Below are 15,062 nucleotides of genomic sequence, written 5' to 3' on the forward strand. Positions count from 1 at the left end.
ATAGCTTAATATAGTTTTATAAGGTTTTTTAAAAAATTAAGTGTGTTGTACAGTAAAATCTCATTATTTTGGACTCTTCTTCCTACATTAACTTTTTTTTTCACTGTCAGTAAATAAAGGATTCACTAAACATATTGGTAAAAAAATATATTTTTTCTATACATGTATGTTTGAAAGATGTTCTAGCATTCTTCTAGAATACCCTGCGAGTGCTACACTGTGTTCTTTAAACTCACCCATTTTATCTATAATTAATAGGCCGTTAACCAGCTCTTTTTATCTTTTTGTGAAAGTAGTTTTCCTATTAATAATTATGAGTACAACTAAAATTGAGGTGTTTTACATATTTAAGAATATAATAATTACCTTTTATCAATTACAACTGGTCTTTCCCCCATTTAGTAGAAATTAGTTCAATTTATATATATACTTATATTAATGTCTGTACACATGTATACATACACATTGCTTAACATAGAAACAAATGCTGCGTGGTATGATTTGATGAGTCCTTGTCCTTCAAATCTATCTAAAAAAGCACATTTCATGACTGTTGGCTTTAAAAGCCTTATGGGGGAAAGTTGAAATACTTATAGCTAGCGCAAAGAAGATTGAGAGAGGAAGCCTATTGGTCCAGATAGACTTCAGGAATTGGGCTTGACATAGATTAAGAATACTATTCTTGCTCACACTTTTTCAGAAAACTAGAAGACCTATTGGAGGGAGATCAGTGTGTTTCTTGAAAATATCATGTGGTGATATGAATAGAGGGATGAAGTAGTAGATGACTTCTTCAGTTTTGATAATAATTGGCCGGGTGCGGTGGCTCAAGCCTGTAATCTCAGCACTTTGGGAGGCCGAGACGGGCGAATCACAAGGTCAGGAGATCGAGACCATACTGGCTAACCCGGTGAAACCCCGTCTCTACTAAAAAAAAAAATACAAAAAACTAGCCGGGCGAGGTGGCAAGCGCCTATAGTCCCAGCTACTCAGGAGGCTGAGGCAGGAGAATGGCGTGAACCTGAAAGGCGGAGCTTGCAGTGAGCTGAGATCCGGCCACTGCACTCCAGTTTGGGCAACAGAGTGAGACTCCGTCTCAAAAAAAAAAAAAAAAAAAGTAATGATTTCTATTAATACATCTTGAGAGCTATGTATAATAACTGGTCATCTTTTATGGCATTTTGAATTTTGAATTGCATCAGAGATTAAAGTCCTTTATATCTCTCAGGCTATTAGTTAAGTGACAAATTTGAATTTGCTTTCTAGTATGTGAGGAAGTTTCTCAGCATGTTTTACTAGTTTTACATCCTTATTCAAAAATACATCCTAAGGTCTAAATTAATTCTTTTCTTTTCTTTTCTTTACTTTTCTTTTCTTTTTTCTTTCTTTTCTTCCTCTTTCTTTCCCTTCCTTCCCCCTTCCCTCCTTCCTCCCTTCCCTCCTTCCCCCTTCCCTCCTTCCCCCTTCCCCCCTTTTCCCCTCCCCCTTTTCCCCCTTCCCCCCTTCCCCCCTCTCCTTCCTTCCTTCTTCCTTCCTTCCTTCCTTCCTTCCTTCCTTCCCTCCCTCCCTCCCTCCCTCCCTCCCTCCTTCCCTCCTTCCCTCCTTCTTTTGTCTTGCTCTGTCACCCAGGCTGGAGTGCAATGACACAATCTTGGCTTACTCCAACCACTGCTTCCCAGGTTCAAGCGATTCTCCTGTGTCAGCCTCCCGAGTAGCTGGGTCTACAGGTGTCTGCCACCACACCTGGCTAATTTTTGTATGTTTAGTAGAGATGGGGTTTCGCCATGCTGGCCAGTCTGGTCTCAAACTCCTGACCTCAGGTGATCCACCCACCTTGGCCTACCAAAGTACTGGGATTACAGGCACAAGCCACCATACCTGGCCTAAATAATTTATTTTTGGACTGAAAGGAATTGCCTCATTTTTGCCAGAGCTAAAAATAGTAGCTAACTTGAAACCTCTGTTTAATGTTTCTCTTGATGTTTTAGGTCGATGGCGTGAACATTCAGGGTTTTGCCAACCAAGATGTTGTTGAAGTATTACGAAATGCAGGGCAGGTGGTACACCTAACCCTGGTTCGAAGGAAGACATCCTCATCTCCTTCTCCACTTGAACCACTTTCAGCCAGAGGTGATTAATTTGCCACCCCTCTATCCCTCAAGTAGTTTACATTTGGAAGAGCAGTTCAATTTTGGAAGTTGCTCCATGAGTCTCAGCAGGAAATGTTGTCCCGCCTTGTGTAATGCACTGATGGAGAAATGAGTCAGCTCATTTGTTCATTGAAGAAGTGTTTTCTTTGCTTACTATGTCAGTCAGAATGGTAGGATGTGCACCTTGACATGCACTAAGCTCTGAGAGCATCTCTAAATGGAGATGAAAATCATTTTTTCTAAAAGCTTTCAAATTTCATTGATTACATATATTTGAATAATAAAGCGTTGACACCTTTGTTGGGGGAATCTCATTTGTCTAATGCTTTGACATTTTGCAGACTTCAGGTTTCCTATTACTGCCTCAAAAAAAGGCTGGAGTGCAGTGGCATGATCTTGGCTCACTACAGCCTCTGCCTCCTGGGTTCAAGTGATTCTTATGCCTCCACCTCCCAAGTAGCTGGGACTACAGGCATGTGCCACCACACACAGCTAATTCTGTTTGTATTTTTAGTAGAGACGAGGTTTCACCGTGTTAATCAGGCTGGTCTCAAACCCCTGACCTCAGGTGATCTGCCTGCCTCTGTCTTCCAACGTGCTGTAATTACAGGTGTGAGCCACCACGCCCAGCCAGATTTCCTATTACTTTTAACAATATATTTTATTCTAGTCTGCTTCTTGATTTACTTTTTGAGGTATACTGAGAGAAAATAAAACATGTATCTGTCTTTTGTTTTTTTTTAAGACAGGTCTCACTTTGTTGCCCAGGCTGGAGTGCAGTGGCACGATCATGGCTCACTGCAGCCTTACTTCCTGGGCTCAAGTTATCCTCCCACCTCAGCCTCCTGAGTAGCTGGGACCAGAGGCAAGCACCACCAAACCCAGATAATTTATTTATTTATTTATTTTGTAGAGATGGGGTCTTTCCTGGGTTGCCCATGCTAGTCTCAAACTCCTGAGCTCAAGTGATCCACTTGCCTTGGCCTCCTAAAGTACTGGGATTACAGGTGTGAACCACAGTGCCCGGCTGCATGTCAGTTTTTAATTATCAACTTATAAATGTATAGATGAACAAAAGTTGATAATCATGGAAACACATATTCAATTTAGAATGAGTGACTTACTGGGTGCAGTAATTCTAACCATGCTTGGTGGCTCACGCTTGTAATTCCAGCACTTCTGGAGGCCGAGGCAGGAGAATCGCTTGAGGCCAGGAATCTAAGACCAGCCTGGCCAACATAGGGAGACCCCTTCTGTACAAAAAATTAAACATTAGCCGGGCCTGGTGGCACCCACCTGTATTCCCAGCTGCTCAGGAGACTCAGGCAGGAGGATGACTTGAACCTAGGAGTTTGAGGCTTCAGTGAGCAAAAAAGTTGCCACTGCATGCTGGCCTGGGTGACAGAATCAGACCTGTCTCTTAAAAGGAAAAAAAAAACAAAAACGTGACTAGTTATATAACTAAGAAGTAAGAAATACTTCAATTAGAATTTGACAGAAGATCATTTTTTTTCTTCTGGAAATATTCCTCTGAGGATGCAATACACCTGGAAGCCTTTGCTTTCAGCCAATAGTGATTTGTATTTCAGTTGGAACTTCTTCTCTTTTATGTGATAGTAGAACTTTTGTTGCTGAAAGACAGATCCAACTGCATCCAATGTATGAAATTAAAAATTGCCTAAATAGTGCAAATTGTACAAATGCCATTTAATTTTTTAATTAACTAATTATTTATTTATTTTTATTTATATTTTGAGGCGGAGTCTTGCCCTGCCGCCTAGGCTGGAGTGCAGTGGTGCGATCTCGGCTCACTGCAAGCTCTGCCTCCTGGGTTCACGCCATTCTCCTCCCTCAGCCTCCCGAGTAGCTGGGACTACAGGCGTCTGCCACCATGCCTGGCTAATGCTTTGTATTTTTTAGTAGAGACGGGGTTTCACTGTGTTAGCCAGGATGGCCTCGATCTCCTGACCTCGTGATTTGCCTGCCTCGGCCTCCTAAAGTGCTGGGATTACGGGCCTGAGCCACCGCGACCGGCCTATTTATTTATTTTCGAGATGAAGTTTCACTCTTGTCACCCAGGCTGGAGTGCAATGGCGCCATCTTGGCTTACTGCAACCTCCACCTCCCGTGTTCAAGTGATTCTCCTGCCTCAGCCTCCCGAGTAGTTGGAATTACAGGTGCTGCCCGCCACCACGCCTGGCTAATTTTTTTATTTTTAGTAGAGACAGGGTTTCATTATGTTGGCCAGGCTGTTCTCAAACTCCTGACCTCGTGATCTGCCTGCTTTGGCCTCCCAAAGTGCTTGGATTACAGGCGTGAGCCACGCCCCCCGCCTGGCACAAATGCCATATTGACCTTAAATGGCTTACATAAATATTTATATAAATATGTTTTTTAAAAATTTAACAATTTTTTTATTTTTATAGATTCAGGGGATAAATGTGTAGGTTTATTACATGGATATATATGCATAGTGTTGGGGTTTGGGCTTCTACTTTACCCATCACCCAAATAGTGAACATCATACCAAATATGTAACTTTTCAACCCTCACCCCCTCTCCACCAGCCTCCTTCATCCTGGGATCCACAATGTTTAGTATCTTCTTCTGCATGTCCGTGTGTACCCATTGTTTAGCTTCTACTTATAAGTGAGAACATGGAGTGTTTAATTTCCTGTTTCCGAGTTATTTCACTTAGAATAATGGCCTCCAGCACCATTCATGTTGCTGAAAACAAAACAAAACAACATAATTTCATTCTTTTTATGGCTGTATAGTAGTCCCTGGTATATACTACATTTTCTGTATCCTATCATCTGTTGATGGACACTTAGATTGCTTTCATGACTTTGGTATTACAAATAGTGCTGAAATAAACATACTAGTACCCGAGTCTTTTTGATAGAACTATTTCTTTTCCTTTGAGTAGATACCAAGTAGTGGAGTTACTGGGTCAAATGGTTGTGCTATTTTTAGTTCTTTAAGAGATCTCCATGCTGTTTTCCACATCGACAGAAGTTGTGCTAATTTACACCCCCACCAACAGTGTATAAGTGTTCCCTTTTCTCCACATCCTTGCCAATATCAGTTATTTTTTGACTTTTTAATAATGGCCGTTCTGACTGATACGAGATGGTATCTCATTGTGGTTTGAATGTGGTTTTAATTGCAGGCTTGTTAGTTTGTTGGCTACTTATATATCTACTTTTGAGAAATGTCTGTTCATGTATTTTGCCCACTTTTTAATGGGGAGTTGTTTTATTCTTATTGAGTTGTGTGAGTTCCTTCTAGAACCTGAATATTAGTCATTCATTGGAGACATACTTTGCAAATATTTTCTCCCATTCTGTAGGTTGTCTGTTTACTGTGTTGACTCTGTGGACTACTTATTTTGCTATGCAGAAGCTTTTTTTTAAATTTAATTTTTATTTTTTTAAATTATACTTTAAGTTCTAGGGTACATGTGCACGACATGCAGGTTTGTTACATATGTGTACATGTGACATGTTAGTGTGCTGCACCCATTAACTCATCATTTATATTAGGTATTTCTCCTGATGCTACCCCTCTCCACTCCTCCCACCCTACAACAGTCCCCGGTGTGTGACGTTCCCCACCCTGTGTCCAAGTGTTCTCATTGTTCAGTTCCCACCTATGAGTGAGAACATGCGGTGTTTGGTTTTCTGTCTTTGCAATAGTTTGCTCGGAATGATGGTTTCCAGCTTCATCCATGTCTCAGCAAAGGACATGAACCCATCCTTTTTTATGGCTGCATAGTATTCCATGGTGTATATGTGCCACATTTTCTTAATCCAGTCTATCATTGATGGACATTTAGGTTGGTTCCAACTCTGCTATTGTGAATAGTGCCACAATAAATATACATGTGCATGTGTCTTTAAAGCAGCTTGATTTATAATCCTTTGGGTATATACCCAGTAATGGGATGGCTGGATCAAATGGTATTTGTAGTTCTAGATCCTTGAGGAATCGCCACACTGTCTTCAACAATGGTTGAACAAGTTTACAGTCCCACCAACAGTGTAAAAGTGTTCCTATTTCTCCACATCCTCTCCAGCACCTGTTGTTTCCCCTCTTTTTAATGATTGCCATTTTAACTGGTGTGAGAGGGTATCTCATTGTGGTTTTGATTTGCATTTCTCTGATGGCTGGTGATGATGAGCATTTTTTCATGTGTCTGTTGGCTGCATAAACGTCTTCTTTTGAGAAGTGTCTGTTCATATCCTTTGCCCACTTTTTGATGGGGTTGTTTGATTTTTTCTTGTAAATTTGTTTAAGTTCTTTGTGGATTCTGGATATTAGCCCTTTGTCAGATGGGTAGATTGCAAAAATTTTCTCCCATTGTGTAGGTTGCCTGTTCACTCTGATGGTAGTTTCTTTTGCTGTGCAGAAGCTCTTTAGTTTAGTTAGATCCCATTTGTCTATTTTGGCTTTTGTTGCCATTGCTTTTGGTGTTTTAGTCATGAAGTCCTTGCCCACGCCTATGTCCTGAATGGTATTGCCTAGATTTTCTTCTAGGGTTTTTTTCCATCTTGAATTAATCTTTATATAAGGAGTGAGGAAGGGATCCAGTTTCAGCTTTCTATATATGGCTAGCCAGTTTTCCCAGCACCATTTATTAAATAGGGAATCCTTTCCCCATTTCTTGTTTTTGTCAGGTTTGTCAAAGATGAGATGGTTGTAGATGTGTGGTATTATTTCTGAGGGCTCTGTTCTGTTCCATTGGTCTATATCTCTGTTTTGGTACCAGTACCATGCTGTTTTAGTTGCTGTAGCCTTGTAGTATAGTTTGAAGTCAGGTAGCATAATGCCTCCAGCTTTGTTCTTTTTACTTAGGATTGTCTTGGCAATGCGGGCCTTTTTTTGGTTACATATGAACTTTAAAGTAGTTTTTTCCAATTCTGTGAAGGAAGTCATTGGTGGCTTGATGGGGATGACACTGAATCTGTAAATTACGTTGGGCAGTATGGACATTTTCACAATATTGATTCTTCCTATCCATGAACATGGAATGTTCTCCCATTTGTTTGTATCCTCTTTTATTTCGTTGAGCAGTGGTTTGCAGTTCTCCTTGAAGTCCTTCACATCCCTTGTAAGTTGGATTCCTAGGTATTTTATTCTCTTTGAAGCAGTTGTGAATGGGAGTTCACTCATAATTTGGCTCTCTGTTTGTCTGTTATTGCTGTGTAGGAATGCTTGTGATTTTTGCACATTGATTTTGTATCCTGAGACTGCTGAAGTTGCTTATCAGCTTAAGGAGATTTTGGGCTGAGACAGTGGGGTTTTCTAAATATACAATCATGTCATCTGCAAACGGGACAGTTTGACTTCTTCTCTTCCTAATTGAATACGCTTTATGTCTTTCCCTGCCTGATTGCCCTGGCCAGAACTCCCAACACTATGTTGAATAGGAGTGGTGAGAGAGGGCATCCCTTTCTTGTACCAGTTTTCAAAGGGAATGCTTCCAGTTTTTGCTCATTCAGTATGATATTGGTTTGTGGGTTTGTCATAAATAGCTCTTATTATTTTGAGATACCTTCCATCAATACCGAATTTATTGTGAGTTTTTAGCATGAAGGGCTGTTGAATTTTGTCAAAGGCCTTTTTTGCATCTATCGAGATAATCACGTGGTTGTCTTTGGTTCTGTTTATATGATGGATTACGTTTATTGATTTGCACATCTTCAACTAGCCTTGCATCCCAGGGATGAAACCAACTTGATTGTGGTGGATAAGCTTTTTGATGTGCTGCTGGATTTGGTTTGCCAGTATTTTATTGAGGGTTTTTGCATTGATGTTCATTAGGGATATTGGTCTAAAATTCTCTTTTTCTGTTTGTTGTGTCTCTGCCAGGCTTTGGTGTCAGGATGATGCTGGCCTCATAAAATGAGCTGGGGAGGATTCCCTCTTTGTCTATTGATTCGATTAGTTTCAGATGGAATGGTACCTGTTCCTCTTTGTACCTCTGGTAGAATTTGGCTGTGAATCTGTCTGGTTCTGGACTTTTTTTGGTTGGTAGGCTATTAATTATTGCCTCAATTTCAGAACCTGTTATTGGTCTATTCAGGGATTCAGCGTTTTCCTGGTTTAGTCTTGGGAGGGTGTATGTGTCCAGGAATTTATCAGTTTCTTCTAGATTTTCTAGTTTATTTGCATGGAGGTGTTTATAGTATTATCTGATGTTAGTTTATATTTCTGGTAGATCTTCCTCCATCCCTTTATTTTTAGCCTATGTATGTCTCTGCACGTGAGATGGGTCTCCTGAATACAGTACACTGATGGGTCTTGACTCTTTATCCAATTTGCCAGTCTGTGTCTTTTAGTTGGGGCATTTAGCCAAATTACATTTAAGGTTAATATTGTTATGTGTGAATTTGATCCTGTCATTATGACGTTAGCTGGTTATTTTGCCCGTTAGTTGATGCAGTTTCTTCCTAGCATTGATGGTCTTTACAATTTGGTATGTTTTTGCAGTGGCTGGTTTTGATTGTTCCTTTCCATGTTTAGTGCTTCCTTCAGGAGCTCCTGTAAGGCAGGCCTGATGGTGACAAAATCTCTCAGCATTTTCTTGTCTGTAAAGGATTTTATTTCTCCTTCACTTAGGAAGCTTAGTTTGGCTGGATATGAAATTCTGAGTTGAAAATTCTTTTCTTTAAGAATGTCGAATATTGGCCCCCATTCTCTTCTGGCTTGTAGAGTTTCTGCCGAGAGATCTTCTGGTTAGTCTGATGGGTTTCCCTTTGTGGGCAACCCAACCTTTCTCTCTGGCTGTCCTTAACATTTTTTCCTTCATTTCAACTTTGGTGAATCTGACAATTATGTGTCTTGTGGTTGCTCTTCTCGAAGAGTATCTTTGTGGCATTCTCTGTATTTCCTGAATTTGAATGTTGGCCTGCCTTGCTAGGTTGGGGAAGTTCTCCTGGATAATATCCTGAAGAGTGTTTTCCAAGTTGGTTCCATTCTCCCCATCACTTTCAGGTATACCAATCAAACATAGATTTGGTCTTTTCACATAGTCCCATATTTCTTGGAGGCTTTGTTTGTTTCTTTTTACTCTTTTTTCTCTAAATTTCTCTTCTTGCTTCATTTCATTTACGTGATCTTCAATCACTGATACCCTTTCTTCCATTTGATCAAATCGGCTACTGAAGCTTGTGCATTCGTCACGTAGTTCTCGTGCCAAGGTTTTCAGCTCCATCAGGTCATTTAAAGTCTTCTCTACACTGTTCATTCTAGTTAGCCATTCTTCTAATCTTTTTTCAAGGTTTTTAGCTTCCTTGCGATGGGTTCGAATGTCCTCCTTTAACTTGGAGAAGTTATTACCTTTCTTCTGCGATCTTCTGAAGCCTCCTCCTGTCAGCTCGTGAAAGTCATTCTCCGTCCAGCTTTGTTCCATTGCTGGCAAGGAGCTGCGATCCTTTGGAGAAAGAAGAAGACGCACTCTGTGTTTTAGAGTTTTCAGCTTTTCGGCTCTGTTTTTTCCCCATCTGTATGGTTTTAGCTCCCTTTGGTCTTTGATGATGGTGACCTACAGATGGTGTTTTGGTGTGGATATCCTTTTTGTTTATGTTGATGCTATTCCTTTCGATTGTTAGTTTTCCTTCTAACAGTCAGGACCCTCAGCTGCAGGTCTGCTGGAGTTTTCTGGAAGTCCACTCCAGACCCTGTTTGCCTGGGTATCACCAGTGGAGGCTGCAGAGCAGCAAATATTGCAGAACAGTAAATATTGCTGCCTAATCCTTACTCTGGAAGCTTCGTCTCCAAGGGGCACCCAGCTGTATGAGGTTTCACTCGGCCCCTACTGGGAGATGTCTCCCAGTTAGGCTACTCGGGAGTCAGGGACCCACTTGAGGAGGCAGTCTCTCTGTTCTCAGATCTCAAACTCTGTGCTGGGAGAACCACTGCTCTCTTCACAGCTATCATACAGGGACTTTTAAGTCTGCAGATGTTTCCGCTGCATTTTGTTCAGCTTTGCCCTGCCCCCAGAGGTGGAGTCTATAGAGGCAGGCAGGCCTTGTTGAGCTGCAGTGGGCTCCACCCAGTTCGAGCTTCCCGGTCGCTTTGTTTACCTTTGTTTACCCGGTCGCTGAGTCAAAACTCAGCAATGGCAGACGTCTCTCCTGCAGCCTCGCTGCCACCCTGCAGTTCAATCTCAGACTGCTGTGCTAGCAGTGAGCAAGGCTCTGTGGGCGTGGGACCCGCCAAGCCAGGCATGGGATTTAATCTCCTGGTGTGCCATTTGCTAAGACCGTTGGAAAAGTGCAATATTAGGGCAGGAGTGTCCCGATTTTCTAGGTAGTGTCTGTCACGGCTTCCCTTGGCTAGGAAAGGGAATTCCCTGACCCCTGTGCTTCCTGGGTGAGGCGATGCCCCGCCTTCCTTCGGCTTACACTCCGTGGGCTGCTCCCACTGTCCAACCAGTCCCAGTGAGATGAACCCAGTACCTCAGTTGAAAATGTAGAAGTCACCCGTCTTCTGTGTCACTCACCCTGGGAGCTGAAGACTGGAGCTGTTTCTATTTGGCCACTTGGAATCCTTCCCTATAATGGTGTTTAATAGCTCTGAAAGAGCTCTTGGCTTCAGTTTACCACACCAACTGAATGTAGGGATATCCAGTATCTGTGAATGAGCAATTCTTGATTCTTGTGTCTCAACCTCCCCAGTGGCTGGGATTACAGGTGTGCGCCATCATGCCCGCCTAATTTTTGTAGTTTTAGTAGAGATAGGGTTTCACCATGTTGGCCAGGCTGGTCTTGAACATGTGACCTCAAGTGATCCACCTGCCTTGACTTCCCAAAGTGCTGGAATTACAGGCGTGAGCCACCGTGCCCGGCCTTAATCATTTTTTATAAGAATACTTTATAAGTGATGTGTAATTATTTAAAACACAATGTGGAATCACTCTTATGCAACTTATGGTTGAGAGTGAAAACTTGAGTAACTCCTATGTTTTTTTTAAAAAACAGGGTCTTGCTCTGTCACCTAGGCTGTAGTATAGTGACGCAATCATAGCTCACTGCAGCCTCAAACTCCTGGGCTCAGAAAATCCTCCCACCTCAGCCTCCCAAGTAGCTAGGACTACAGGTGCACGTCACCATGTCTGGCTAATTTTTAAAGAAGATTTTTTGTTTGGGAGTAGAGATTGGGTCTCACTAAGTTGCCCTGGCTGGTCTCAAACTTCTGGCCTGATGTGATCCTCCCACCTTGACCTCCCAAAGCACTAGGACTATAGTCATGAGCCACTGCTCCTTTCCAGTTCCTCTATTATTTTACTTAGCTCAATTTAGCAAAATGAGGAATCTCTACACCAAGGGGAATTCTTTCTAACTCCCTTCTAAGTAATAAGGTTACCTGTGTAGGCTTGTTTGTCAGCGTCATGATGATGTCATGCCAGAACATAGGAGAGCCCATAGCAATTGGTCCAGCTATTCTGCAGGTCTTGCTTCCTGCCCACCAGAACAGTAAGAGCTTAGGACTTTAGCATTTTTTTTCCCAAGGATATATTGAAAAGCATCTAACCCCTTCTTTGTCATTGACTTTACCTTGCTTTTCTCTTCTCATTGTTTAGTCCCTTATTCTTTTCAATGCTATTAACAAGTTCATTTTTTAAGGAATTGATTGGTTATCTATTATACATGGCATTTTGGGTTTAAGGAATCATATGTGTAAGTTATCTCAGATTTAATAAGGTCGTGAAATGGGAGAACAGGAGTAAAATATGCTCACTTAAATATAGTCCTCAACAACTAATAATTCAAGTTAGCATTTAAAAAATTTTTTTAAAATATATATTTTTTTGTTTTAGGAACTGTTGTTGAACCACCCAAACCACCAGCTCTCTTTCTAACTGGAGCAGTGGAAACTGAAACTAATGTGGATGGTGAACAGGAGGAAATTAAAGAAAGAATGGATAATTTAAAAAATGACAACATACAAGCCTTAGAAAAATTGGGTAGGCACAAAGCATTCACTTTGCAATAACAGACTTCTTCATTTGTTAACCATTTTCTCTCTTTATATTTAATATAATGTGAGAAATCTTACAGGCATTTTGGAGATATAAAATAGGATATTGTTAATATCAACATCTTTTTTTTGAGATGGAGTTTTTTTTTCCTTCTTTTATTTTTTATTATACTCTAAGTTCTAGGGTACATGTGCACAACGTGCAGGTTTGTTACATATGTATACATGTGCCATGTTGGTGTGCTATACCCGTTAACTTGTCATTTACATTAGGTATTTCTCCTAATGCTCTCCCTCCCCGCTTCCCCCACCCCATGACAGACCCTGAGATGGAGTTTCATTCTTGTTGCCCAGGCTGGAGTGTAGTGGCATGGCTTACTGTAACCTCCACCTCCTGGGTTCAAGTGATTCTCCTGCCTCAGCCTCCCGAGTATAGCTGGGATTACAGGTGCATGCCACCACACCGGGCTAATTTTTGTATTTTTAGTAGAGATGGGGTTTCACCATATTGGCCAGTCTGGTCTCGAACTCCTGGCCTCAACTGATCTGCCCGCCGGGGCCTCCCAAAGTGTTGGGATTACAGGTGTGAGCCACCGTGCCCAGCCAATATCAACATTTTAACATTGTGACAGTTGGAGACCAAGCTCTTGTTTAATTTTTCGTTACTTATGTTAATTTTTTAATTTTATTTTAATTTTTGTAGAGATGGGGTCTCACTGTGTTGTCCAGGCTGGTTTCAAACTCCTGACCTCAAGCCATCCTCCCACCTTGGCCCCCCAGAGTGCTGAGATTATAGGGGGGAACCCACCTTAGCTTTTATATTATCATTGATATGTCTATATTCTATAGATTATTGCCGTTTATACACATATAGCATGTTTCTTTTTCATTATACATGTTTTTTATTATAAAAATTAATAATGTATACATTTCTATAAGTTGCATTGAATTGCCAAGCTGTTATACATTTATTCTTTAATTTTTTTAAATTGATTTGCAGCTTTGTCCTTTTACTTTGTATTTTGATACCTTAGCTATTATAGTGGACTGTACTCTCCAAGTTCATTGAGTAACAGTTGCACACAGTTCCCTGCATAAAAGTGCCCAGGAAAGTCTCGCCAGCTAAATGAAACTCCTTGAGTAATTAACACCTTCCATGTTCCCGAGAAGTTTTGGCTTTTGGCTTTATCTTGTCTTAGGTCAGGAAAGAATAGCTTATGATTTGGAAATTTACCTTATTCTTTTTGACTCAAGTAGATTGCAGTTTATCTTTGCAAATCTGAATTGAGCTCAGATTTTCAGTAAAAAGTCAGATGCAAATCGAGTACATTCTGAAATTAGATATAGTTTTAGAAATATTTTTTCCATAATGAATGTTCCTTTTTTTATTATTGTAATGACAAGACAAAGCTTTTCATATTATCATTACACTAACGCTAGGGATAACAATACTTTTCTTTTTTTTTTGAGACGGAGTCTCGCTCAGTCGCCCAGGCTGGAGTGCAGTGGCGCGATCTCAGCTCACTGCAAGCTCCGCCTCCCGGGTTTACGCCATTCTCCTGCCTCAGCCTCCCGAGTAGCTGGGACTACAGGCACCTGCCACCTCGCCCGGCTAGTTTTTTGTATTTTTTTTTAGTAGAGACGGGGTTTCACCGTGTTAGCCAGGATGGTCTTGATCTTCTGACCTCGTGATCCGCCCGTCTCGGCCTCCCAAAGTGCTAGGATTACAGGCTTGAGCCACTGCGCCCGGCCAACAATACTTTTCTATTTTAAATGCTACCTGACGTTTAGAAAACATTATATACTAAGCTTGGCATAACTGGACATGCTTAATAAAATAAATGATAAAATTCAATTTTTTTTTTTTACTAATCAAAGTGCCTAATTTTATACAATTTGCACTCAATTTTTAATGTTAGTAGTAGAAACAATGAAATTATTTTACTTCTTGATACTTGAGACTTTAAGACATGCACTACAAGATTTTCGTCATCAATGTGACGGTCTTGGCATCTTATATACTATGTTCCCATTTAAAATTAAGTCCTACTTGCTAAAATGAAAACAGGTAAAGACAGTGAACAGATGGTTCACAAAAGAGGAATACAAAAAGCTAATAACAACACTGACATATCAACTTCATTTGTAATGAAAGAAATACAAATTTTAAAAATGACATACCGTTTTTTAGTTATATTTGCAAAAATTAAAGAGTATACCTACAATTGACCAGGAAGTATCAGTTTTAGAAATATTTTATGTGTGCTATTTGAATCAACTTCACTACATTTTTTTTCTTCTTGCGTATGTGTAATTTTAGCTTTAGAGTAAAACCAAAATCTACTAACTGCTGTGAGGTTAACTCTTTTTTTGCCTTTGGAATAATTGTTTCAGATCATCATGTTATTCATTTTTTGATCATTTTGTGTAGCCTAGGATTTATTGAGCTGCTGAAAGTGTATCTCTTTTCTCTAGCACTTAAGCCTTTGTACTGTGGTTTAAAACACATGACTGTGTTTTTGTTGTACAACTGAAAGGTAAAAATATAGTCAAAAGAATTGCTGGTGAAATGTCAACATTATTTTATACATTTATATTAACTGTCATATGAGAGCCATGTTTTTAAGCTTAGAATTCAACAGATAAATTGCAAATTTTGTTCAGATTTGTTTACGAGATAAGAAATTACTGCCTAGAAGAAATTTATAAGGCAAGATGTTAGAACTCTTAATGTAATTTCTTAAGGAAATACTAACAGGAATAGGCACAAAGGTGCAGAGCCCAAATGAATTTGATTTTTTGTTTTTAATAGGATCTTTGGTTAGTTATCCCCTAAATGTAATCTAGCATAGCAATTAATATAGTTATTTCACGGGTGTTCTTTTATAAATGTAGTAATTTAAGTTCTTTAGTGTTCATTAGTGT

The 15,062-nt window shown here is 40.3% G+C and overlaps 1 protein-coding gene across 5 annotated transcripts in view; it reads left to right on the forward strand.

Moving 5' to 3' along the window:
• Window positions 1–15,062, forward strand: part of PATJ (PATJ crumbs cell polarity complex component) — a 434,245-nt gene that overhangs the window by 55,949 nt on the left and 363,234 nt on the right. For all 5 annotated transcript variants that reach the window (XM_033225088.1, XM_033225091.1, XM_033225090.1 and 2 more), the window contains exons 11-12: window positions 1,989–2,130; window positions 11,977–12,123. In XM_033225088.1, the coding sequence (XP_033080979.1) occupies window positions 1,989–2,130; window positions 11,977–12,123 (289 nt within the window). The remainder of the gene's footprint in view (window positions 1–1,988; window positions 2,131–11,976; window positions 12,124–15,062) is intronic.

This window comes from Trachypithecus francoisi, unplaced genomic scaffold, assembly GCF_009764315.1.
Source record: "Trachypithecus francoisi isolate TF-2019V2 unplaced genomic scaffold, Tfra_2.0 Lachesis_group12, whole genome shotgun sequence".
Taxonomy (NCBI): domain Eukaryota; kingdom Metazoa; phylum Chordata; class Mammalia; order Primates; family Cercopithecidae; genus Trachypithecus; species Trachypithecus francoisi.